The following is a 26616-nucleotide window of genomic DNA, read 5'->3' as shown; positions in this document are numbered from 1 at the left end:
CCACATTGACTTCTTACTATCCCTTAGCCATCTGATCACAACCTTGGAATCACCATCAATAATTAGCCTGTCCAATTTTCATGTCTCTAGCCTGTTGCAGTCCATGAAGTACAGCATAAAAGTTCAGCTCCTGTGGAATCCCCAAATGTAATTGATCCAGAAACATTGCAACAATATGGCCATCTTTGTCTCTAAAAACTCCTCCCACACCGGAAAGACCTGGGTTTCAATTTATATGCATGCTAATGGGATGGCAGATTCTCTAGCAAGGCAAGGGGTTGAGAGGGAGCGATTATTTTGCACTCAGCTTCTTTAAGGAGCAAGTGTTCACCTGCTCATGTGGGCAAGGGATGGGTAGGGAGTGATTGTACTAGGCTTAGTTGTTCTATCTGTTTATAGGGGTACTCATACCCCAGTTGTAATTCTATGTATACTTTTGTTTATATTAATGAAATACTTTTTGTTATCTATCGACTGGGGTACTCGTACCCCAGTTGTAATTCTATGTATACTTTTGTTTATATACTTTTGTTTATATTAAGGAACAAACCTAGAGTTATAGTTTTTTCTTTGTAAAATTTTATCATCTAGGTGATGCCTAGGTCATTCCAAGAAAGCAATCCCATTTCCAGATTCAGCCTCTGCTGCACCTCCTCTATTTTACTTCTGACAGACCCATATGACTTTGGAAACTCTGGTGGGTGGCGTAGGTATGACTAGGGTAGTTGGAGTCCAATGGGTGTTGCCCTCACTTACATTTGTTCTCTAGTTTCTTTCCCAGGCTGATGGCTGCCCTGTAATATTATCTGTGATAACTTGATATCTGTACATCAGTACATAAGTGTTTCATTGTGTAAGACACTTCAATTGTTAGTGTAGAGTTTGTCTGTAAAATCTTGACCATCTTGTTCTTTGGGCATCATTGTTCCCAGTACAATTAGGAAGCCAAGAGAATTGGAATGAAGTAGAGATCCTAGTGATCAGAGATTTCTATCTAGTCATACTTGTGAAACAAGAAAAGAAAAGTTTCTCCCAAAAGCACTGATAAAAAAAAAAGTTTCTCCCAAAAGTGTGGTATCCATTTGATTTGGAAACCATCTCATGGGCCTTGTCTGTATGAGGGTGTTCTGGTCTCCTATGGTTTCTTTAGTCCCATGGGCATGCCCACATTACACTCCCAAACTGAAAAAGGGCAGAACTAGTCATTGATGCTATTTTCATGTTTGATGAGTACATATACAATCACTTACATGTATCTTTCATGGGCCTTGTCTGTATGAGGGTCTTCTGGGCTCCTATGGTTTCTTGAGTCCCATGGGCATGCCCACATTACACTCCCAAACTTAAAAAAAGGCAGAACTAGTCATTGATGCTATTTTCATGTTTGATGAGTACATATACAATCACATACATGTATCTTTCACTAGCTGCTCTGTGTGTGCATGTTGCCTTCCCAATTTTGTAATTGTAGTAATGATTTGTTCTAAGTTTTAACTTGCGTATGTTTCCATAATATAACAGATTTACCTGAATCAAATGGCTACATTTATGTTGAAGCAAATGGTGGCTTGAACCAGCAGAGGACATCGGTTGTTTTTATTCCTTAGTTGTGATTCTTTCATTATTTATAAATCTTTCATATTCTTCATATTGCTTTTTTATGCCACAAGGGATCACCATACTGCTTCCTGACTTACATTTTCAATATATTTACTGCCTATATTTTGTAGATCTGCAATGCAGTTGCTGTTGCTGGTTACCTAAATGCAACGCTTGTGATCCCAAATTTCCATTACCATAGCATTTGGAGGGATCCTAGGTTTGTCAATGCTTCTAATTTTCCCGAATCTAGTCTGTAAATGGGATATTATTATTGAAGATTATCTAGAGTCTTGGTGGGTAGTCAGAGCTTTCTATATTAGATAATTCTTTGAACCAATAGATTTTTATAAGCCTATCTGCTATGATAATATCTTTTTCTAATACAAACATCTTAGATATGGTAAATGCTTATATACATATATTAAGTAGTCTACTCATCCCTTCTTTTCTGATGGATTGGTTTAATGATATTTAATTTTTTTTTTTGGTAAGATATCTATTGTGCTAGGAACTATCCTGTTATATACTGGATATGTTTTTATCTTGGCATATATTCTTTCTGGAATTATGATAGATTTTTATTTTTCTGCTACATTTTCTTAAAGACCATGTCATATGATCTGATTTTCTGTGAAGTTCTTGATATTCTTGTTTTAATTGGCATTTCAATTGGTTGTATGGATGAAACTGTTGAACTTTTTGTTTTAATTCTTTTTTTTCTTTACAGCAAATTCAAGGACATCTACGATGAGGAACATTTTATTAGTACCTTGAAAAATGATGTACAGGTGGTCAGTAAAATCCCTGACTTCTTAATGGAGCGATTTGACCGCAACATGAGTAATGTTTATAATTTCAGAATAAAGGCTTGGTCTCCAATTCGGTACTACAAAGATGCAGTTCTCCCAAAGTTACTTGAAGAACAGTGAGTTAAAATATTCTTTATTCTCAAAAAAAAAATCTTTATTGTATACATTTTCTTTTACTTGCTTCCTGTGTATATGCGTGAAAATTGTAAATGTTGCTTTGAGAAAATTGAAAAAGTTCCCTGTTCCCTTTTCTGAGACTATTTTCCAAGGACAATTACTCACTCTGGCATGGGAGTTATTTGTTGAGAGTGAAGCACTATGTTACAAACTTGGTTGCCTATCACCATGTGTTGATAACTTAGAAGGTTCTCCTCAAGTTAATTATCCAATTACAAAAAGGATGTTAATTGTCATTGATACCACATATCTCTAAAACATAAGACTCTCTGTGCATGATGATGTTAATTTATTCCTTGTCTTTTTTAATGTATAACATGCCTATAGCAATCGGAGGCAGTTGCAGTCAAGAAGGTGAGTAATGTATCGGGTGACGATGTGGGGGAGAGAGGAAACGTCTAATTTCTTGGTGGTGAGAACAGTAATAATGTTGAGGGAGATGAGGAAATTGAAGGTATGAATCAAGTTGGGTCAGAAGTAGTTGAGAAGGGAGACTTTGTCTACTGAGAGGTTTGTTTGGCTGTGATGTTTATGAGGAGGTTGAGGAAGTCATAAAGAACAGGAAAGGGGATGAGGATCAGCAGACGGCAGAGTGGAGTAGGATCAAATGTAATCAAACATGTTATTCATCAAAACAATACTTCTGAAAACATAGCTGGAGGGATTTTTGTGAAGTGGCTATTGGTAAGTTGGGTTTGGATGTTGGAAGAGGTAGAACTATGAATCAAGGCCTTGATTCGAGTGGGAGCAACACAAAGAAGTTCAGATCTTCTGTTCATGAACTAATGGATAAGAGATAAAAATGTTGGTATTGGTAGAAGAAGTGAAGGATAAAAGGAAATAAAAGTTATCGTCCGGTTCATATTATTCGAGGTGTTCTCCAAACTGAAAAATGGATTCTGAGGAGCTGGTCCAAGCAAAAAAAGATACAAAATTTGCACCTGGCTTAGTTTGGCATCCATTTGTTTGTAATTCTGATTTGCATCCATTTATATTTTTTATATTATGATATAATACTATTACAATAACTATTATTACACTAGACTTGTCTCCTTATATTTTACTATCTCCTAGGAACAGCATTGAAGAAGATGCTCTAGTAGTTTAGTGGATTCTAATATTCTGAATAGTAAGAATCCTGTTTCCAAGTGTATTTAATTAAAACGGCTTCATTAAGATCTGACAATTTTCCTTTGGTATGGATAATACAGGGTCATAAGAATTTCTCCTTTTGCAAATCGTTTGTCATTTGATGCTCCACCAACTGTCCAACGCCTTAGATGCTTGGCAAACTATGAAGCTCTAAGATTCTCAAATGCTATAGCAACTTTTGCTGAAACTTTGGTTGCAAGAATGAAAGAACGCAGTGCAAAGAATAATGGGAAATATATTGCAGTACATCTACGATTTGAAGAGGTGGGCTTTCATATGAAAGGAATTCTTTAACCTTACTGTTTATTGTGGCCATTGCCTTTGGCTGTTGAGCTCTTGACAGAATCTTGCTAGGAAATGTAGGTTGTAATTTTTGTTGTTTGCAGGATATGGTTGCCTTCTCTTGCTGTGTATTTGATGGTGGAAAGGAAGAGATGCAGGAAATGAATGCTGCAAGAGAAAGAGGTTGGAGAGGAAAGTTCACCAAACCTGGTCGTGTTATAAGGCCTGGAGCAATCAGGATTAATGGGAAATGCCCCCTTACACCCTTAGAAGTAATAATCCTCTCACATATCCATTTTCTCTTACATAGTTATTTGCAGTTGCCTACCTGGCCTTTTCATGTTTGTTCATATATTTGCTCCTCCAATCACACAGGTAGAGAACGTATTTAGTTCTTTTATTATTCAGTAGTGATTCAAGCTGCATAGAAAGAATCTAAGTATGACCCAATAAAGACGATTAATATATGTAATGATTGTGAAAAAAGTATAGTTGTAATGGCAATTTTAAAAGTAATAGAATGTCAAATTTCACTATTTTACCATTTCACTTCTATCCTTTTTTCAGCTGCTTGGGTTTTCTATCGTTCTTTTTCTTTGCCTTTTGCTTTCTAGTATAATACTTAATCAGAATAGGCTATGATAGTGGAATGGTACAGGGTCAACTAATATCATAATAGTGGTATGCTGAATGGTGGGGAAAGATATTCAGACTTGTATGGATGGAACAGGAAGTGGATTGGTGGTTGTAGAGAGGATTCACTGTTTCAGATACAAAAGCTAAGTGCTGAAGACCAGCACAACAATTAAAAGGATTAGAAAGAAATATTTTAAAGAGAAGAGATAGCATAACCATATGCTGTAGAAATAGATCTCAAGCTCAACAACAAGAACATGTTAGAAGAGAAACAAAGATAAATTCATAAGCTGTTTCATAAAGAAAAGGTATCAACTAAAAGTTTCGCAGACATCTAATTATGTATACCTAAGAGACAATCCAATCATGAATCAATGCGTCATCACCTTGTTCTCTTGTAATAATTTTTTATTTTAATGATTTTTTTTTATTTATTATAAACAAGTATCTGTAGCATTCCCAAATCAGTTCTGGTTTACAGAAATCTTGGTTTCTTTGTAGTGATCATGAACATGATCATCGTCATCCGAGCCTTATCCCAGCTATATGGGGTTGGCTACATGAATCCTGTTTCACCCTGTTTAATGCCATACCCATTGTTAAGTGTGATCATGAACATGATCATCGTCATCCGAGCCTTATCCCAGCTATATGAGGTTGGCTACATGAATCCTGTTTCACCCTGTTTAATGCCATATCCATTGTTAAGTTATGAGCACTTGAGAGTCATTTCTACCCCTAGCCCTTCCAGTGTTTTAAAAGCGCAAGGCACAAGGGACAATTTGCACCTGAGGTGCAAGGCGAGGCGTGTGTTTCCACAAAAAAAAAGGTGAGGCGTGTGCCTTTTTGAAGCAAGGCATAAAAATACAAAAAAAATGCTAAAAAATAAAAATGTCAGAAAATTCAAAAAAATGCCAAAAAATTCAAAAAAAATGCAAAAAATAAAAATATTAAACATAGTACTAATAAGAAATATAAACTTAAATTTTAAAATTAATGTTTTAAAAAACCTATTATCTAAAATTAAAATACATAAACATAACATGTAAAGCATATTCAAATGAAAAACTAAAAATAAAATCAAGCATATAAAACATTTTCAAGCATGTAAAGCCCACAATCTCTTTTTTTCCGCAATTGCATTACTTCAAGTAGCTAATGTGATGTAAAACATATTACACTCCTGATTCTACGAGTCGCCTCCGTCCACAAACTTAATTTTGCATTTGATCATTTATTAGTTTCATCAATTAAAACAATGTCATTGACAAACAACATGCACCATGGGACCTCTCCCTGAATATATATATATATATATATATATATATATGATGAATAACTGCAAGTTTCATTAAGAAAATCAAGAACAGTGATTACAAAGCAAGCCAATTAACAGTGAAAGATAGACACTCTTATCTCTCCCCAAGAAAGTTTTCTTTATCTTACAGTTGAGCCCAAGACAGTTGATCTCTCTCCCCATCCCTTGTTTAGCTAAAGACTCTGCCAGGGAATTAGCACTTCTTTTAATCCATTGTAGCCTTACATCCATGTCTTTTATTATTCAACTGAATTACTTACTTTCATTGTTGTAACTTCACATTTTTGTCTCTTCACTTTGTAGCCTGCCCACAACTGGTTGGAAATCTACTTCAATGATTAGCTTCCTTAGATCCAAACTTCTTGTTCTTTGTACTCTTCCATTAGAGTTGGAATTTGTGCTTTTAAAGAGTCACCTACTCCAATCGAGCCTGAAAATGATGTGATTACTTTGCCCTCATTATCTCCGAATACTCCCATACCTAACAAACCCGGATTTCTCTAATTGTTTCCATCAAAGTTGAGCTTAGTGAATTTGCTTTCTGGTGGGAGATCAATGAGGATTGCTAACAGTTTTGCCTGTGGAAGAGTTAGCTACTTCCTTCAAATTTCCAAAGAAATCATCTGTTGAGGTTTTTTTTTTTTTTGATCAGTAACAGGAAACTTTATTAATGATATGAAACTATGTGAAACTTTAGGTACAAAAGGGGGAGGTAAAATGTCTTACCTCCCCACCAACAGAATACAATGGAAAAAGGTCAAAAGTTAGCCCAAAAGAAAGATTCCCTATTCATCCCTTGCTTGGCTAACCCATCAGCAAATGAATTAGCAGTCCTCTTCACCCAGCTGTAGTGCAACAGAATATCCCTAATCATCCATTTGAATTTTTTCTTCTCATTGTTACAACTCCACAAGCCATTGTCTTCTTCCTTTAGCCACCTAATCACCACCTCCGAGTCACCTTCAAGGACCAAACATTTGATATTCAACTCCCTTGCTCTTTGGATACCTTCCAAGGCTGCAAGAACCTCAGCCCTAAGAGAGTCTCTTCCAATTGGGCCTGAAAACATGGCAATGATAACCCCATCCTCATTCCTAAACACTCCCCCAATCCTAGTAGGCCCTGGGTTCCTTAAGCAGCTACCATCAAAATTCAGTTTTATGAACCCAGAGGGAGGAGGGGACCAAGAAGGACTACGAGTCCTCTTACATAGGGCAGAGGAAGCTATCTCTTTCCAATTTTTTATCAAATCAGCCACATAATAGCCTGAGAACAGCTCCACAGTTTTCAGCCAATGGGCTACCCTTAACAGAATTAGATCTAATAAGTTTTCCAAGGTTCTTTCCTTGTCTGAAAACGTTCGTAAATTTCTTTCTTCCCATAGTGAAAGGGATTCAAGATTTATGCCAATGGACCACTCTAATTATAATGTTGTTGAGCTGGGCCTAGTTGTTTTTTATTCTTATTTTAAGCTATTTAGTTAGGAAGTTGTTGGGCTTTAGGCCCATTAGTTTATGTTTCTAAGTTGTGACTGTTCAACCACATTACTAGCCACATTAGTAAGTGCATCCTTGTAATATCTCTTCTTTTAAGTTAAGTATAAATATAATGAGGGGTTGGCGGCTAGGGTTAATTTCAAGAATCCTGGTTGACTTCCTACTCTGTTCTCCCTCTCTTTTCTTCTCCACTACTGAAATCTTTATCTTCCTCCCCTTTCCTTTCACAAGAAATTCAACTAAATCTACAATCAGTGATTTCTACTTGGTATCAGAGCAGGCCGAAGGTTCTTTGAGTTGTTTCCTCATGCAGCCCTAGATCGGCCGACTACATGGTGATTTAAGAGGCTGATCGAAGTTCTTAGGTAAGCCCAGTTTTTGGATTTTTTGATGGATCTGTGTGCCCTGTAGCTGGTCTAGGGTTTCTCATCAAAATCAGGAAAAAACTGGAGAAAGGAGAAGAGTCCTGTTTTTGTTGGACTCTTCAATTTTGACCTAGGAAGTGGCGCCCTAATTTTTTAGGGTTCCTTGGAGTTTTTTGTAAGGGGCGGTTCAAGTCCTACTTGATTTGGAGGCTTCTAGAGAGAGCGACTGCCTCTTCTCTCTCTTCTCCCGTCCCACAGAAAAGAAATCTTTTGTGAGAAGATAGTCTAGGACACTAGAAAGGTGTTGTTGGTTTCAGAAGTGTTTCGTTTGATCTTGTTACATATTTCAGTTATTTTCTTTACATTTTTTGAGAAGCATGGAGGGTCACGGAGTTGAAAATAAGCCCGAGAGTGAATGAGACCAGCGGGAGGAGGTGCTGGAGACCTTTTCGGGACTGGGACCATTACTACAGTTAGGTTGGATGGTGCAAATTACTTAGAATGGTCACAATCTGCAAAGATGGCCATTGGTGCTCGTGGGAAATTAGGGTACATCACTGGTGAGGAAGTGAAACCCGAAACTAGCAACTCCCGGTGGGTACAAGAGAATTATATGGTGATGACTTGGTTGTGTAATTCCATGTTGCCCCATATAAGTAAAAATTTTTTATGGGCACATATAGCTAAGAAAATATGGGATGGGGTTGCAGAAGCCTATTCACAGAGGGAGAATGTTGCTAGGGCTTATCAGTTGAGAAATCAAATTATTTCTACAAGGCAGGGAGATAGACCTGTTGTAGCCTATTTTTCAGCCCTTAAAACCTTGTGGCAGGAGACTGACCATTTAGAGACATTTGCTTGGGAAACCACTAAGGATGCAACTACCTATCAGAAACATTTAGAGAAGTAAGGGTGTTTGAATTTCTTGCTGGCCTTAATCCTGAGTATGATATTGCAAGACATCTTCTTTCCAGGGACAGTGTTACCCTCTCCCAGGCATATGCCTTTGTGTTAGGGGAGGAGAGTAGGAGAGATGTGATGATGAAAAATCCAGTTTCTGATAAGTCTGCCATGGTGAGTACTGTGAAACCTAAACAAAGTGGAGATCGGGGTGGCAGTGAAATCAAGAAGGAAGATAAAAGAGATTTGATTTGTGACTATTGTAAGAAGCCTAAAAACACAAGAGATACTTGCTGGAAGCTTCATCCACATCTTGTGCCGACTAGACTGAAAAATAAGAAGGAAAATGCACACATGGCAGTTACTGGTGACATTCTGGCCCCTCCTACTACAGCTGCTGCAGTAAGGGCCGAACTTGAGAGGTATGGGCAACTTTTGAACCAGCGGGATACAACCAGTTCCAGTTCAGCAGCAAGCTGACAACAAGGTACAAGTGGCATTGGTGGAGTCCACTCTACTGCCTTTGCTCACATAGGTAGTTCACATGTCACTGCAAATTATGTTTCTACTTCAGGTAAGGAGGGACCTCCTTGGATTATAGATTTTGGAGCCTCAGAGCACATGACCCATAGCTCTACTATTTTTTCTTCTTACCAGCTCTGTTTTGGCAGAGATAGGGTCTCCACAGCTGATGGATCCCATGTTCCTATTGCTAGGAAGGGATCTGTCAAGATTAGTGATTCTCTTTCTCTACCCTCAGTCCTTCATGTTCCTAGATTGAGCACTAATTTGTTATCTGTTAGTAGTTTGATTAAGAACCTGAACTGCTCAATAATTTTTTTCTCCAGGTCATTGTATTTTCCAGGATCTGGATTCAAAGAGGACGATTGGAAATGGTCGTAAAGTGAATGGGATCTACCTCCTGGATGTTCTTCCTCCTCATCAAAGTCATCATGTCAGCAGGGATAGTGAGTCAGGGTCTGTGGGTCAAATTATGCTTTGGCATAATCGTTTGGGCCATTTACCTTTTTCTTCTTTGAGTCTTTTGTTTCCAAAACTTTTTGAGTCTGTTAGTTTGTCAAGTCTGGAGTGTGAAGGTTGTCAACTTGGAAAGCATTGTAGACATTCATTTAAACCTAGTAATAAAAGGTGTTCTTCTTCTTTTGATGTTATTCATTTGGATGTGTGGGGACCTTACCATGTTCCTTCTATGGGAGGCTATCGATATTTTCTCTTATTTGTGGATGATTTCTCACGATACTCTTGGATTTACCTGATGAGATCCCGCGATGAAGTACCATCCTTGGTGAGGCAATTTCATCAGATGGTGCTAGCACAGTTTGGAACAAGAATAAAGGTGTTCAGATCAGACAATGCTAGGGAATATTTTGAAAAACCAATTGCCTCATATCTGTTAGAATATGGTGTTGTCCATCAGAGCAGTTGTCCCTACAGTCCACAATAGAATGGTGTTGCAGAAAGGAAGAACAGACACATTGTTGAGATTGCAGGAAGCATGATGAGCACATCTATAGTTCCAGTTCGGTTTTGGGGTGATGCAGTTCTCATAGCAGTATATCTGATTAACAGAGTGCCTTCTCGTATACTTGGATTCAACACCCCATTCAGTTTCTTTTTTCCTGAGGGGGAGATGTTTCATATTCCTCTCAGGGTGTTTGGGTGTGTTTGCTTTGCACATATCCTTGGTCCTCACCGCTCAAAGCTTGATCCCAAGGCAAAGAAGTGTGTCTTCTTTGGATATGTGGAAAATCAGAAAGGGTATTGCTGCTATGATCCTATCTCTGGGAGCCGGTATGTTACCATGGATGTCACTTTTTTTGAATCCACATACTTCTTTTCAAAGAATCCTTCTCAGGGGGAGTGTTTTGGGGAAGTGAGTCAGCAGTCTATTCCTCTCCCAGTTCCAGTCCCTGTGTCTACTCCTGTGCTTGACCATCCTGTGTCTACTCCTGTGCTTGACCATCCTGTGTCACCTACCTTACCACCTCCTTTGCGTCATGCTTCTCAGCATTACTTATGACAGAGACTTCACAAGGAGGTTGATTCCACTGTAGCAGAACTCACATACTTCCTGTCGATTCCTTGGAGACTCCAGATTCGGCTGACATGGATTCAGGTATTCCTCTTGGTTCCGCTACTGTTTCAGTTCCCATTGATTCTACTAACCCTGTTACAGATAACCTTGATCTTCCTATTGCTCTCAGAAAAGGGAAGAGAAAGTGTACTGCTCATTGTATTTCACACTACTTATCCTACAGTGGACTTTCTCCTTCCTATCGTGTTTTTCTTTCCTCCCTTGACTCAGCTTCTATACTCAAGGGTGTTAGTGAGACTCTCTCCAAACCTGAGTGGAAGACAACTATGCAGGAAGAGATGGCAGCTTTGATTAAGAATCAGACATGGAACATTGTGGATCTACCAGAAGGCAAGGAGACAGTTGGATGCAGATGGGTTTACACAGTAAAATATAAGGCAGATGGAAGTATAGAAAGGTATAAGGCAAGACTTGTTGCAAAAGGGTACACACAGACCTATGGTATTGATTACTTAGAGACCTTTGCACCAGTTGCAAAGATGACCTCTGTTCGGATACTTCTTTCTCTTGCTGCCTCATACTCTTGGCCCTTGTTTCAACTTGATGTGAAGAATGCTTTCCTAAATGGGGATTTGCAAAAGGAAGTGTATATGAATCTTCCTGCTGGCTTTTACAGTGATACTGAAAAGGGAAAGGTATGCAAGCTTAAGAAGTCACTTTATGGCTTGAAACAATCTCCTAGAGCATGGTTTGACAGATTCAGAAAGGCCTTGATTGCTTTTGGATACACTCAGATTCAATCCGATCATACCTTGTTTGTGAAGCGAAGGGGATCTTTGGTGTCAGTCCTAATTGTTTATGTGGATGATATTGTTGTCACGGGGAATGACCTAAGTGAGATTGATTGTCTGAAAAGGAATCTACATAAAGAATTTAAAATTAAGGATCTTGGAGAACTGAGATACTTCCTAGGCATTGAAGTTGCAAGATCAAAACATGGAATTTTTATCTCTCAAAGGAAGTATGTCTTGGATCTTCTTCAAGAGACATGGAAGCTTGGAACGAAGGCAATCAATACCCCTATTGGTCAGAACCATAGAATCAATGCATCAGAAGGTGAACTAGTAAAGGACATTGGGAGATATCCGAGACTTGTGGGTCAGCTGCTATACTTGTGTATGACAAGACCAGACATTTCTTATGCAGTAAGTGTGGTAAGTTAATACATGCATGCTCCATGAGTCCAGCATTGGGAGACAGTTGACAGGATTCTTGCTTATCTGAAGGGACACCCGGGCAGGGGCATATTGTTTACTGATCATGGACAGTTGAAACTAGAGGCTTATACAGATGCAGATTGGGCAGGATGCCTTGATGTCAGGAGATCAACTTCAGGAGTGTGCACCCTTGTTGGGGGTAACATTGTTTCGTGGAAGAGTAAGAAACAAACAGTGGTGGCAAGATCAAGTGCTGAAGCTGAATACAGGGTCATGGCACATGGAGTTTCAGAACTTCTCTAGATCCGTTCCCTATTAGAAGAAATTGGTGTACAAGAAGAAGAACCTATGATGTTATACTGTGATAACCAAGCAGCAATTAACATTGCCCATAACCCAGTCCAACATGACCGAACTAAGCACATTAAAGTGTTTAACAGAAGGAATTCACCCTCTATTTATAACCATTCTGGATCAGCTTCCTAATCCTATCAGGAAAGGGTTTTTTTTTGATTCAAATCTTTATTTGGATCTGAACTCTTAAGTGGATAAGACTTATCTTATCCTTTTGCTGATCCAGATCCATATCTAATCTCAAATTCACCAATAATTAATTAATCAAATTAACCCAGTTTGAATTGGGCTTTAGGCCCATTAAGTTATCCGGCTCACTTCCCTTTTAATTTGCTGGCTGACTTGGCTCTCTTTGTATGGCATGGGACCCTAACATTGATCTCCACAAAAGCCATATGGGTTCAGCCTAGCCTCTGTTATAAGGCATGGCCGAATTCACTACTGAAGACAGTGAACCCCTGAGCCCATCAGTATGGGCTCTTAGCAAGCCCAACATTTACACTAAATGGTCCCTGGGTCCAGCCACCTTATGAAGGCCCAAGGACTATGGACTTAAGTGAGATTAGCCCATCAGGTATAACCCTAAATGGTCTTACACTTAACCTCTCAGCCCATAATGATCAAACACTACCCGACAAGAGAGGACCTCTCCCTTGGCTGCAAGGTACAGTGTTGCACTCTACTCAGGATGGATCTCGGGAATTAAAACCTTTGCAATCATTTTTCATAAAAACATAATATATATATATATATAAATATATTTTGCAAAACAAATTTCAAACACGTTTGAAATCAACTGTCGGCAGTTTAGGTTTCCATAAGAGAGAGTGCTGTTCCCCGGTCATTCACTTTGTCCGACAAAGGGGTTGATTTTGTCACTATGATCACCCACTCAGGTGAATTCTCAGACTACCCCAACATACCCAGATTTTTACTCCCGCTAAGGATCTCACTGATTGGCATATCAAAGACAACCCAATCCAACACCTAGTGCAGTACCATAGTCGAGTCTAGGGGGTAGGTGTTGTTGAAGATTAATTAGTTTTATGCTGTTTTTCTGAGTGGATGTTTTATGTTAGTTGTTAGATAGGAGGTGGGGACCCCAGTAGTTATATGAGTCCAATTTTTTATTATGTTTCTAAGTGTTATATATGCTGTTTTATGTTTTGCCGCCCTATAAGGGCATAATTGTCTTTGTACTGTTATATTATTTTATTATAAATAATAAGTGAAGGGGGTGACCAGATTATTGCTCTCTTTTCTTTTCAAGTTCTCTTCTTCTCTTCTTCTTCTCTCTTCCTTCTCTCTTCAAGAAACTACTTTCTTTCATATTTTTTTAATTCAACAGATTTCTACTGGTGTAACTTTCCAGTTTTTCCCATTTGTCTCCAAGGTCTAGGGCATAACTGGAAAATGATCCGGTTTAGAGTTTCAAGCAAACCCCCACACTACATGTGCTTCGGGTCTCACCTGGGCAACTGAGACAAGCCACCCCAACTGACTTGGCAGCACATTAGTGTCAGCCTTGGCAGGATAAACCTCCCTAGGTCTATCCAACGGCTGTGAAGATTCTAAACTAACACGAGTCTTATAAGTGTCCAGTTTAAGGGTATTACACAGAAACACACCATATATAACATGAATCAATTATGTACTTTATTCATTTACAATAAATGTCAAAATGTACATCAATCTGATTGGGGCTAAGGGCATACATTGTCTAACACTGTTGTCACTTCAAACCAAGACAAGATCCAAAGGATTAACTCCACCTGAGAAGGAGAGGCATCCACAAAGCACAACGTATCATTTGCAAATTGAAGAATATTCACCTTCTCTCCCCCTGGCACAATTGCAAAACCTTCCCACTCACCTGAATCTGCAGCCTTCTTGCAGAATAGAGTGAGGATCTCCATTACACATAATAATTTTTCAAAATATTTTTTCATCTTCCCTTGATTTCTTCATCTTTACCAAGACTCTTTGATCTTCCTCTTTAATGTGCCTAATATGGTTTAAATCTGTCTTTCCTTTCTCTCATGTTTGCTAGTTTAAAAATTCCTTTTTCTCCCTTTTTAGTGCCTAATTTATGATATAACTCATCATATGCCCTAATTTAAAATCACTTTATTTTTAACTTCCTTGTGGTTTTTATATTTTTCCAAGTTTTCTCCATTTTTGGATAAGTGTGATACCAAAACCACTTCAAATTAAGAAATGTTGACCCAATTGTTAGAATAAATATGTCATTGTCTTGTAAGCCTTGTAGACCCAATTGCATTAGTCTATATTTTGATGGTTGCAGCTTGGCCAACCTTGGGCCCTCAGGTATTGGGGTTGTTTTCAGAAATGGAAATGAGATTATATTAGCAATATACTTGGGGCCAATAGGGTCTGGAAATTCAACAAGGGTTGAACCCATGGCAGCATTGCAAGGCTTGAGAATGGCTAAATCTCTGAACCACATCAACTTGCAAGTGGAAGGAGACGCTAAGGTGGTGGGTTGGTTAAAAGGCCAAAAAGAAGGGCTCTGGTGGAGGCATATCATGAAGGAAATTAAGTATCAAACAAGGGAGAATATTGATAAAAAATTGAATCTTTGATTTGATTAACAGATCTGCAAATTGCTTGGCCAATACTCTTGCCAATCAAAGAGTTAATATGTAGGTTGACTATGATACTGGTAAGACATCATCTCTGTAAAAACTTGTGACCAATCAACCATGTAACAGTATCTTCTTATTTTTTGTGGGAGGGGGGGTGTTCCTTTACATGTAGAATGACGGAAGTGAATATAGAGTAGGAATGACCTACTTGTAAGAGGAACTCTGGGCATCTTGTATTTTCATTCTTTGATTCATTTTAATAAAAATTTCATTTATCTATAAAAAACTGCCCCTGCAAAATGAGAATTGTATCAAGTTTTAAATGTATTACATATTAGATACCCAACAGATGCGACAAAGAGAAGAGTGCCTTCAAGTTTTGTGTTGGTGAAACTTTCCATTATGTCACCAACATGGGTATGACACCCATTTTGAAGTATCTATATTTCTATGTATCCCATTATTAATCTACATGGTACAGGCTTATTGCTAATACACTTGAAATTTATTAGTTTAGGCAACTAATGCATATGAATAATCTAATGTAATGTTTCTGGAGATCTATCCAATCAACTGTTGCCTATTCATACTGTTGCTGCATTGAAGATTTCATAATAGTAGCATTTGAAATTTCTATACATCATAACTGAAAAATGTTACCCTTCACTGAATAATGATTTAGAGTTATATGGTTACTGGAACGCTTCTCATAGTTTAGGTTTTTGCTCACTTGTCACTCTTGTATTTTATTTATTTATTTATTTACTTATACAGGGTGGTATAGGATATAGACTATTGAAGATTTGCATGTTAACAAAGTGGTTATGAGTTTGATAAGCCATCTTGCCTAGCAAATAATAAATTAATAGATGAACATTAAGGTGTTGTAACTTTGTTGTAACTTATTGTTTACATCAATCTACACCTCATTTACTTATTAATAGTTGACTTGCTTTTAATTTGAATGTGCCATCAGGTTGGTTTGATGCTTAGGGGCATGGGTTTTGATAATAGCACATCCATTTATTTGGCATCAGGAAAGATCTACAAGGCTGAGAAAACCATGGCTCCTCTTCTTGAAATGTTTCCCCTTTTACAAACAAAAGACACGCTAGCATCTATGGAGGAACTTGCTCCATTTAAGGTGTTGATATGATTTTATTGTTTTACAAATTTAATGGCTTCTGTTTATGGCATGTAAATGCCTTTGTGGCCTTTTCCAATGTCATTGCTTTAACTTGTGTTGCTGCTGCCTGTAGAACTTCTCTTCCAGGATGGCTGCTATAGATTACACTGTTTGTCTTCATAGTGAAGTATTCGTGACAACTCAAGGTGGAAATTTTCCTCACTTTCTAATGGGCCACAGAAGATACTTGTATGGTGGGCACTCCAAGACAATCAGGCCTGACAAGCGAAAGTTAGCATTACTGTTTGATAATCCAAATATTGGGTACATGCTCATTGCACTAAATGCCTTTTTATTGTATATGCACTGTATTGAACCATCTGACAGATCACAGATATGGTTTTCCCAATTCTTGATTGACATTTCTTTGATATGTCTTTCTAGTGCCTTGAAGTTCAGTATGGTTGTCTATCCATGCGTGGACATTCATAAGGGGGTTTAAGCGCATGACATTATTGTGACAGATGTTATTTTTGTCCATCAATCAAGTATTGCTTGAAATGTTCAGTTCTTTTAGTTAGGGTATTCCTGATGAGTGCTTACCATCATGATGACAAGAGGCCGGCTCTGGGCTACATTTATGCGGCAATAGACCAGACCAGTGTATTACACTATTACTAGGAATTTTGGCCTTAAAAAGAAGTATTAGAAGTTCATTTGGGAGACTATTGGTTAGTCTATGCATGTTAACATCTTATGTTACTTGCTATATATTCTTTTGGTATTAACTGGTTAATGATTCTTGTGGGTTTTTATAGTAACAAGTACATACAGTGTAATATACTTCTTTAAGGGAGAAAATCTTAGTCAGTGGTCATTGACACCCATACCAACAAATTCCAAATGGTCTACCTGGTGAGGGAAGATTGTTAATACCCCTGTCCTGATGGAATCCGCTAGCTCACTTTCTGATCTTATAAACCCATCTGAACTAGGTATTCATCCTATGGCTAGAGATCTTTCCTCGCCAAGTGAATGACAATATGACCACATACCGTATCCTCCATTTCTCATCCACTCAATCACCCCCTGGAAATTGCCTTCCACTTACAAATTACATTAGCCTATGGGGAACTGAGTATTTTTACTTGAAGTAAAAGAAGTATTCCTTGAATAGAATTCCTCATCTCCTATAGACCCTGGGTACGCCATTAATACCTCTCCTGTATGGTTGTTTTTTATAGGTCCTCCCAGTATGGTTATAAATTTTACTTGTTAGATATGAATATTCCATTGGGTGTCTCCATTATGAATATATGTCGGTGGTGACTTCACATTTGTAATTCATTGTTTTTTTTATCAGTAACAACAATTTCATTAATCAAACAGAAAAAATGGTACAAAGACAGGGAGGTAAACTTTCTTAGCTCCCCGTGCTTTGGCTAGAGCTCCCCATAAAGAAAAATTTAAAGTTACAACTGAGCCCAAAACATAGATTCCCTAGCCACCCCTTGCTTGGCTAACTCATCAGCAATCTCTCCCCACTTTCTCAGGCCTGTTTTGACCTAGGCACACTTAGCAATCTCTCCCCACTTTCTCAGCAGATCATCCACTATAAATTTTGCGAACATCTTTGAAGATTTCAGCCACTGTACCATCCTCAAATGAATCAAATCTATCAGGTTTTCAGCCCTTCTCTCTTTTTCAGAGAAAATCCTTGAGTTCCTTTCTTCCCACAATGACCAACATACAACAGCCCTTAGACATCTCCACATTGTCCTACCCCTTTTCAGCTTCCACCTGAAGAAGGAAGAAGAGAATAGGCTCTGCAAGTTCAGTGGAGGACTCCTGCTGCGCCCCAAAAGGGAAAATGCCCAATTAGTTCTTGCAAACTGGTATGAAACCAATAGGTGGAAACCAGTCTCCCCGTCAGCTTTACAGAGAACACACCAGTGAGGGGATAAGCGTGTCCTGGGTCTTTTTTTTGAAGCAGATCACTAGTGTTGATTCTTTCCAGAAAAGTTTCCCAACAAAAACTCCCTACCCTAGGAGGAATTGGCTCACACAAATCTCTTTGACGGGAAAGGAGGGCCTATGGGACTGGATGGCTGGGTTAAAACTTCAAAGAAAGAGGCACAAGAGAAAGAGCCCGAGGGGGTGGGGGTCCAAATTCTAGTGTCTTCCTTTGTGGGGTACAAGAAAATATTTTCAAGAAGGCCAAAGAGAGTCAAGATGCTGTTGAGGTCTGTGTCTCTAACTTCCCTTCTCAACCCCAAATTCCACCCAAACCCAGAATTTGAAAATGATGGAACAAGAGAGGATGAAATTGGCTCATTTTTCAAGTCAGAGAGGGCATATAATGATGGAAATTGGTCTTGCAAGTTGGTCTCCAGGTTAGCTAATTGTCTTGCGGAGGGTGGATCAACCAGGTTGGAGCTGGCCCCACAAAAAATTTTAAGGAAGTTTACAAGATAAAATTAAAATTATTGGGGAAGCTCTGTTTGAAGAGTGTGAAGACAAAATCATCAGAGTTGGTTGATCCTGGTGGGGGAGCTCCATTTGGTCCTCTGACTTTGGATTTGCAGATGGCTAGTGATCAACGGAAAATTAAAATTATGGGGGAAGAATTAGAAGCGAATTTGGAGAGAACATGTATGATCTCAGAAGAAAAAATGGAGGAGGATTAGATATCGAGAAAATTGTTGATTAAAATATTGAAATTGGAAAAAAGACTTGTTTTTTTGGGTGGAGAGGCGTTTGCTAGAAGAGCCATTGTAGAATTTGAGAGGGAGGAGAGCTTGAAGAAAGCCATTGTGGGGGAATGAGAGTTTTGGAATGTAGACAAAGGGAGTGCCGATGTGCTCAAGGTGGAAGTTTAGTGGAGGCTAGCATTATGTCTCTCGCTTTTGTGTTTTGTCTGTTTTGTTTGGTGTGGTGGGGTCCGGGTGGAGGGGGATGTTTGGTGGTGAGTCTTGTTGGTGACTGCTTGTTACCTCTCTTTTGTGAGTTTTTTTTTTTCATGTTTAATAATTTTTTTATTATAAAAAAAGTTGGGTTTTTTCTTGGTTTGCATAAGTGGGTGCCTAAATAGAACACGATGCACTTGTTAAATAGCTGGTTATTTCAAGCTGAATCTGGGAAAAATGTGTGCCAGCTGGTGTGCATATTACTACCCTTGGTTATAAACCAAAGAAATTTGACTTATAAGAATGAAATAATGAAGGTTCTGGTTATGCATGCAATGCTTCAGTTAGAATGGTATTTAAGTAGCTGATATATTGCAGTTTTCAGGTTTTCTTTTTCCCTTTTTTATCATGGACTTGTATTAACCAGTGAAGTTATACTTTGATGGTGGTGGAATCTTTTTTGGTCTTTCTTGTTTAGAGTGGTCAGCAACTAAGCATGGAAATTCCTACACTAACAACATTTGTATTTATTTGTTTAGGGATTGATCTATTTTAGAAAGATAAATCAGAATTCTAACCATGTGAAAAATATTCGGCGTCAAAGTTAGATGTAAATTAATTGAACTGATCTTAGTTTGTCTCAGGGTCAAAGTTCTAAGCTCAGGCTTGGCTTGTCAAAAGTTTATCTGGGCTTGGTTTGGCTCATTTGAATCCAGTGCATAGGCTTTCAAGTTACCGGGCAGATTCAGACTGAGGTGTTAACCGAACCAACTAGTGTATATATATATAAATATGTATATTATATATTTTTAGTATCTCCCATATACTATCTATATGTTATATATTTATAAGTATCTATGTAAAATATATTATAAATATAAAAAACCCTAACCAAACCAGTCAAAAATCAAAACTGGTCAATTAGTTAACCGGTGGTATCAGTTCTGGGAATTGCAAAAACTGGTGGTACCAGTTTGGTTTCAAAAACTAGGGCTCATGAGTCCTGGTGAAAACTCTGGCTCAGCTCAGAAAGGCTGAAATCAAGAAAAATCTGAGCTAGCTCTGCATATTTAGAACCTTAAAACCTGTAATGACAGTTACCAGTTATTTCATTCTTGTAGCGCGTGAAATGACTGAATAAATTTGTAGCGCGTGTAATGACAGTTACAAGTTACAGAAGAGGCGAATAGAAGGGGGAAATCGATCTCTGAGCTAGGTCTATCGACCGGATGGTGATGATTAGACTTATCATGTTGTTGATCTCCCAAACCCACGCTACATGAGAAACAAAATAGAAGAAAGGGAAGAGGAAGACCAAGGGTGGATAAGTTGCAGTTTGGAGAATGATTTTGACGAGAACTCAGAAGAGAGTGCGAGTTTAGGTAGTTCAGAAGATGAAGGATTTCACGAAGATCAAAATAGGGAGATCTTAAATCTGGAACACCTGTTTCTTGGGGATACGATGGGAGAACAAAGGGAGAGCGTGGAGGTTTGGGTGAATGAAACAAAAACCTTTAACAGAGCAGTCCAAAGCCCAAAACTGGACGAGCCTTTCCCAAGTTCTAGTACCTTGTGATAAGCTGAGAAGGAGATAGCTCAGGATAACCCAGAACTGAACAAGGGTACATCACAGAGAGGTAAACAATTGGGTAAAGGAAGGTCTTTGTGTAGACCAATTGACAGGGAATAATTTCCTCAAAACCGAGGAGACAGAAAGCTCCAATTGCTCAAAATAGGGAGCGACAACCAATTATCCTCATTTGCCCATTTCTCACAACCCTCAGTCGAGCTCAGGTAACTCTGTCAACTCTGTCAATTTAGTTTTTGCCACTGATGAGTGTTCCGTGTCCCTTGTTCTAGATTCCCTTCTCAACCAAGAGTTGGAGGCCCATGGACAGAGAGCCACAGTGAGGCTACAAGGGGAGAAGGAAGGGGAGAAATTGATGGGTAAAACATGCAGGGATAAAAAGATTTGGGGAATCATTGAGAGCTTAATGGGTGAAGTGAAGAGGAATGAACTGTAGAGGGAGGTCACAAAGGGGGCAGAAAGGGCTATTGGTGGAGGAAATGAGGAAAGGAATGAGAAGATGTTTAGGAACGGGAAGAGTGGAACAATAGAAAAAGAGGAAACTAGTAGGGAAGAGTCAGCAGCAGAATTTATGGGAAAGCTAGGGTGTAAACTGAAGAATCCAAATGATTTAAATGCCTATCTACAAAAAAAAGAGGATAGTAAGATTAAGAAAAGAAAATTGAGTGAGGTTGAGAGACTAAAAATAGATATTGAGGGGGACATGAAGTTTGGGGTGAGAGGGGATAGAAGGAAAGGGTTTAAATAGATTTTGGTGGTGCTAGGGCTGAGTTTCAAAAGTTAAAATGAGAATCCTAAGTTGGAATGTAAGGGGGTTGGGTAGTGCTGGGAAGAGAGCAACAATTAGAGGTGATGGACCTACCCCTTTCAGGTTTGAAAACATGTGGTTGATCCATCCAGGTTTCATTGAGAAAATTAGAGAGTGGTGGGAGCAATTTAATCCGACAGTAGAGTGGGAGGGAATGGGGTTCCACAAGAAACTTCAATTCCTAAAATCCCAAATAAAGGAGTGGAACAAGCTGGAGTTTGGAAGAGTAGAGGAAAGAAAACAAGTCTTGCTGGAGTAGATTGAGGAATTGGATGAAGGAAGAAAGGGGATCCTTTGGAGAGGAAGACAGGGAGATGATATGGGAACTGAGGAGGCAGATGGAGGATATATTGCTTAAGGAGGAAATAAATTGGAGACAGAAATCCAGGTGTAAGTGGTTAAAGGAGGGAGATAGAAACACTAGATTTTTCCATTCAATGACAAATGGTAGGAAGAAAAAGAATTTCATATCAAAATTGGAATTAGAAGGAGCATTCATGTCCCACTCGACAGAAATAGCAGATGCCTTTGTAAGTCATTTCAAATATATTTTTAGAAGGCCTTTAAATGAGAGGGTTTGGAGTGGCTGACTCTAAGTGCAGAGAACAGAGAGTGGCTAGAAAAGAGTTTTGATTTGGAGGAGATAAAGGAAGTTGTCTTCTCAATGGATAGGACAAAAGCTCTAGGTCCAGATGATTTCACAATGGTATTTTATCAGGATTGTTGGGATATTGTGGAGAAGGATCTTGGGTCAGTCTTTGAGGAGTTTCACAGAAGGGGAATAATTAATCCGAGTTTGAACTCCACTTTCATTACTTTGGTCCCAAAGAAGAAAGAGGCATCACAACCAAGGGATTTTAGACCTATCAGTTTGGTGAATAGTTTGTATAAAATAATTGCAAAAGTGTTGTCCCTAAGGATAAAGGAGGTCCTTCCCACCATTATTGCACCCAACCAAGGAGCTTTTGTGCAGGGAAGACAAATCACCATTCAAATCCTGATTGCAAATGAGAGTTTGGAGAGCTTTAGGAAATCCAAGAAGGGAGTGGTCTGCAAATTGGCCTTGGAGAAGGCTTATGACCTAGTTGATTGGTCTTTCTTATTGGAGGTGTTGAGAAGCTTTGGCTTTGGAGACAAGTGGTGTAAATGGATTTGGGGCTGTGTTAGGAGTTGTCACTATTCTATCTTGGTGAATGGAACTGTAATTGACTTCTTTCCCTCCTTGAGAGGTATAAGACAAGGAGACCCACTTTCCCCCTTCCTATTCACTCTGATTGCCGATGTCCTTGGGAGATTAATAAAAGGGTGGCGAGTAGGAAGGGAGGAGGTACCATTGACACATCTGCAGTTTGCAGATGACACAATCCTCTTCTGTGAAGGTAGGGGCATAAATTGGATCAGGAATTTAAAATTGGCAATACAACTCTTTGAGCAGATGTTTAACCTCAAGGTGAACTTTGATAAGAGTTGTATGGTGGGAGTGAATTTGGAGGAGAGGGAATTAAGTGAATATGCAGGTGTGTTAGGTTGTGCAATCTTGGACTGGCCTTTGATTTACTTGGGCCTCCCTTTAGGTGATATTCCTAAGAATGAAAGCTTCTGGAACCCGGTAATGGAGAGATTTGAGAAAAGGCTTGCTTCCTGGAGGAAAAATTATCTTTCCTTAGGGGGGAGAGTCACTTTGATTAGGTCTACCCTGTCTAACTTACCTATTTACTTTCTGTTAGTGTTTAAGATTCCCACAAAGGTTTCCAACTTTTTGGAAAAATTAATGAGGGATTTTCTGTGGGAGCCAGGAGAGGAGAAGAGGGATCATAGGGTGAGTTGGGAGGTGGTAACTAGATGTAAAAAGCTAGGAGGCCTTGGGATTGGGAACATCAAGAAAATGAATGTCTTTGTTGGGTAAATGGTTGTGGAGGTTTCCGTTGGAAAGAGACAAATTGTGGAAAAAGATTGTGCCTAGCATACATGGGTTGGAAGACAACGGTTGGGATCCTGGAATTATGGCAAGGGCTACAACTGCTTCTCCTTGGAAAGTCATTCATGATCTGCTTCTAGTTTTCTCCCCTTGGATTAGGTATGGTCTTAACTCTCCTGGAATTATGGCAAGGGCTACAACTGCTTCTCCTTGGAAAGTCATTCATGATCTGCTTCTAGTTTTCTCCCCTTGGATTAGGTATGGTCTTAACTCTGGTAATCGAATAAAATTTTGGGAACAACTTTGGATTGGGGACTTACCTCTGAAGGACCCAATTCTTGTTTACTTCCTAATAGGTGTACTCTCTGTAAAGCTGATGGGGAAACTGATTACCACCTTATGGTTACTTATACGGTTGCTAAAACTGTATGGGAGTAGGCTTTCTCCCTCTTTGGGTGTATTTGGAATCCCCCCGAGAGCGTCCAAAGTCTGTTCTCTCCGTTTTTCCGATGGCCTAAGAAGAGAGGGAAACTTATGTGGAGAAAGAAACTCATGATTTTTTTCACAAATTTTTTCAGACAAGGAAAGAACCCTAGAAAATCTATTAGACCTAATACTTTTAAGGGTTGCCTACTGGCTGAATCTATGGAGCTGTTTTTAGATTTTTCTGTGGCTGACTTGTTAAGAAATTGGAAAGAGATAGCTACCTCTGCCCAATGTAAGAGGACTCTTAGCCCCTCTTGGTCCCCTCCTCCCTCTGGATTTATAAAACTGAATTTTGATGGCAGTAGTTTAAGGAATCCAGGGTCTTCTAGGATTGGGGGAGTATTCAGGAATTTGGAAGGGATTATTATTACTGCTATGTTCTCAGGCCCAATTGGAGAAGGAGACTCTTAGGGCTGAGATCCTTGCATCTCTAGAAGGAATCCAAAGAGCAAGAGAACTGAATATCAGACGTTTGGTCCTGGAAGGTGACTCGAAGGTGGTGATTAGTTGGCTAAAGGAAGAAGACAGTGGTTTGTGGAGCTATAACAATGAAAAGAAAAAAATTCAATTGGCTGTGTAAGGACATTGAAATGCAATACAGATGGGTGAAGAGGACTGCTAACTCATTTGCAGATGGGCTGGCCAAGCAAGGGGTGAATAGGGAGTCTCTGTTTTGGGCTAATTTTTAACTTTCTTCCATTGTATCCTGTTGGTGGGGAGTTAAGACATTTTACCTCTCCCTATTGTAACTAAAGTTTCACAAAACTTCACATCATTAATAAAGTTTTTTGTTACTGATAAAAAAACCATTTATAGTGCCTTTCTGATTTGTTGAAGCACATTAGCATACTCCAAATTACATCCAGAACTGAATCACAAACCAGGTTACTCTATTCTCTAGCCAGTTCAGGATTGACGTACATTGCACAACCATACCAAGTTATCAACATTGGCTGGACTCAATTATGATAAGGAATTGAAATTTTGAGATTGATGCAGTAGAAATGATTTGCTGATTGTTTTTGTTGTGGAGTATGCAGCTTGTTTTATAAATTGATTAGTGTAGCATCTAAATGGTGCTGCTGGATATTGTTGCAGATGGAAAACCTTCAAGCGCCATGTGCTGAACATGCGATCTCATAGTGATGCCAAAGGTATTGAGCTCAAAAGACCGAATGACTCTATATACACCTTTCCATGCCCAGATTGTATGTGCCGAGTGAACAAGTTGGAAGAACTGAGATTCTCATCAGTCCCTTGAGTTTCTTGAAAAAGGTCACGGATTCTTTTGTTCCAGTACTGTGGCGTGCAGATCTTGTCATTGACATTTATTCTTTACATTGGTGTAATTCTTTTATTCTTCCCTTCGGCAAGAGGCAGCGCTATCAAGTTTTCAAGATTGGGATATTGCAGAGCACATTGCTCTCATATATTCATTCTTTTTTCCGGGATGGAGCTTAAAGTTTGGGTTTACTGGAAGAGAGGATAAAGCAGAAAAGAATGAAGTCTTTCAGTGCAGTTTTCCCGGCACTAACTGAACAATGAACTCATATTTCTTCTGCAGCTACTGTATCTAACAATGCTGCTACACTACTTGCATTTGTATGCATCAAATTTTGCCTTCGTGTGTATATTACTTGATTTAAGCCACACATCTGTGATTATGATACTAGAAATGGTTGAACTTTGTGTACATCGTCATGTATCTGAGTCAGGGGATTGATTTGTTTGTTTGGGCCATCATTCTTAGTTGACATTTCATTTCTCTTGTATTTATCATTTATTTTTCATGTGGTTATTGTTTTCATTTTTGTTTGATGGGGTTTTATCCAATTTGTTGCAGTATGTAAGCGCCTGTAGCCTTACATTCAAGATCTTTTATAGAACAATCATGCTTCTTTCAATTCCGACTTATATACTGCCATGATTTTAAACTTAGGCTATATGTTTTGTTTGATAGAAATTTGGAAATAAGAGAAACTGAAAGTTGAGGGAAAGTTTTCAAGGAATTTCACAAAATTTGTAAGAACTTTCCTTTCAAGTTTCTGTTTTCTGTCTTGTTTTCTATCAAAACCAACATTGCCTAAATTGAACATAGAAGTAAAGATTAGAGAGAATGTTTTCATGTGAGGAGTTTTTCTAGAAGAGAGCTGTTGCTGACTTGCTGTGCTGGTTCAACTTTTAATTGCATGCAACAGAGATGGAAAGCGTGTTTGCATGTACGTGTATAATTTATTTGCATGCATTCTTTGGTTGATTGTATTTGTCTGGATGAGTATAAAGAACAGTGGATCTGAATAATAATGTTTTAACACTTTTCACCCAATCAAAACCTTTAATCTTTATTCTATGGGTTTGCCTGTCTAGCTATACTTGTATGTATAGGCACAAGTATTGAAAACATAGAGTATCCAAGAGGCAATTTTAATAAATATACGAGGATAAGCTTTGGATACAAATAGATATTGTGATGAAATATAATTAGGGCACCCATTGATATGTTAGAGGATTTTAAGTAAATACAAAAAGTATCAATATAATCAAATCAGTCTATTGGGATGCGCTTTGTAAATGTTGGGAAATGATAAAAGAACTGGAATACAGATTATATTATAGTTTGTATCAATGTTTTCGAACCGCTGTTGGCCTGGATGGTTTGACCGTTTGGCCTGGGAATCATCCAGACAATTGGTTCCGTTTTACCCCAAACCCAGTCTCTGATAAAAAAACTGTTGAATTGGTTAATGATTCATTGATTCGACTCATTTAATGGTTTTTAGTAATTTTTTATTTTAATTATTTTTTTTTAATTTT

The 26616-nt window shown here is 38.6% G+C and overlaps 1 protein-coding gene across 1 annotated transcript in view; it reads left to right on the top strand.

Annotated features, from left to right (window-relative positions):
• The window catches only part of LOC104609960 (protein ESMERALDA 1-like), a 32514-nt gene extending 6922 nt beyond the window's left edge, over positions 1-25592 (top strand). The window contains exons 3-10 of the mRNA XM_010276413.2: positions 1522-1589; positions 1731-1819; positions 2330-2527; positions 3800-4004; positions 4127-4294; positions 15947-16114; positions 16230-16420; positions 24901-25592. Coding sequence (XP_010274715.1) covers positions 1522-1589; positions 1731-1819; positions 2330-2527; positions 3800-4004; positions 4127-4294; positions 15947-16114; positions 16230-16420; positions 24901-25063 — 1250 coding nt within the window. The 3' untranslated portion in view covers positions 25064-25592. The remainder of the gene's footprint in view (positions 1-1521; positions 1590-1730; positions 1820-2329; positions 2528-3799; positions 4005-4126; positions 4295-15946; positions 16115-16229; positions 16421-24900) is intronic.
• Positions 25593-26616: the final 1024 nt, after the last annotated feature.

This window comes from Nelumbo nucifera, chromosome 4 (assembly GCF_055504915.1).
Source record: "Nelumbo nucifera cultivar China Antique chromosome 4, China Antique-T2T, whole genome shotgun sequence".
Taxonomy (NCBI): Eukaryota; Viridiplantae; Streptophyta; class Magnoliopsida; order Proteales; family Nelumbonaceae; genus Nelumbo; species Nelumbo nucifera.
This window is presented reverse-complemented; position numbering and strand designations above follow the sequence as displayed.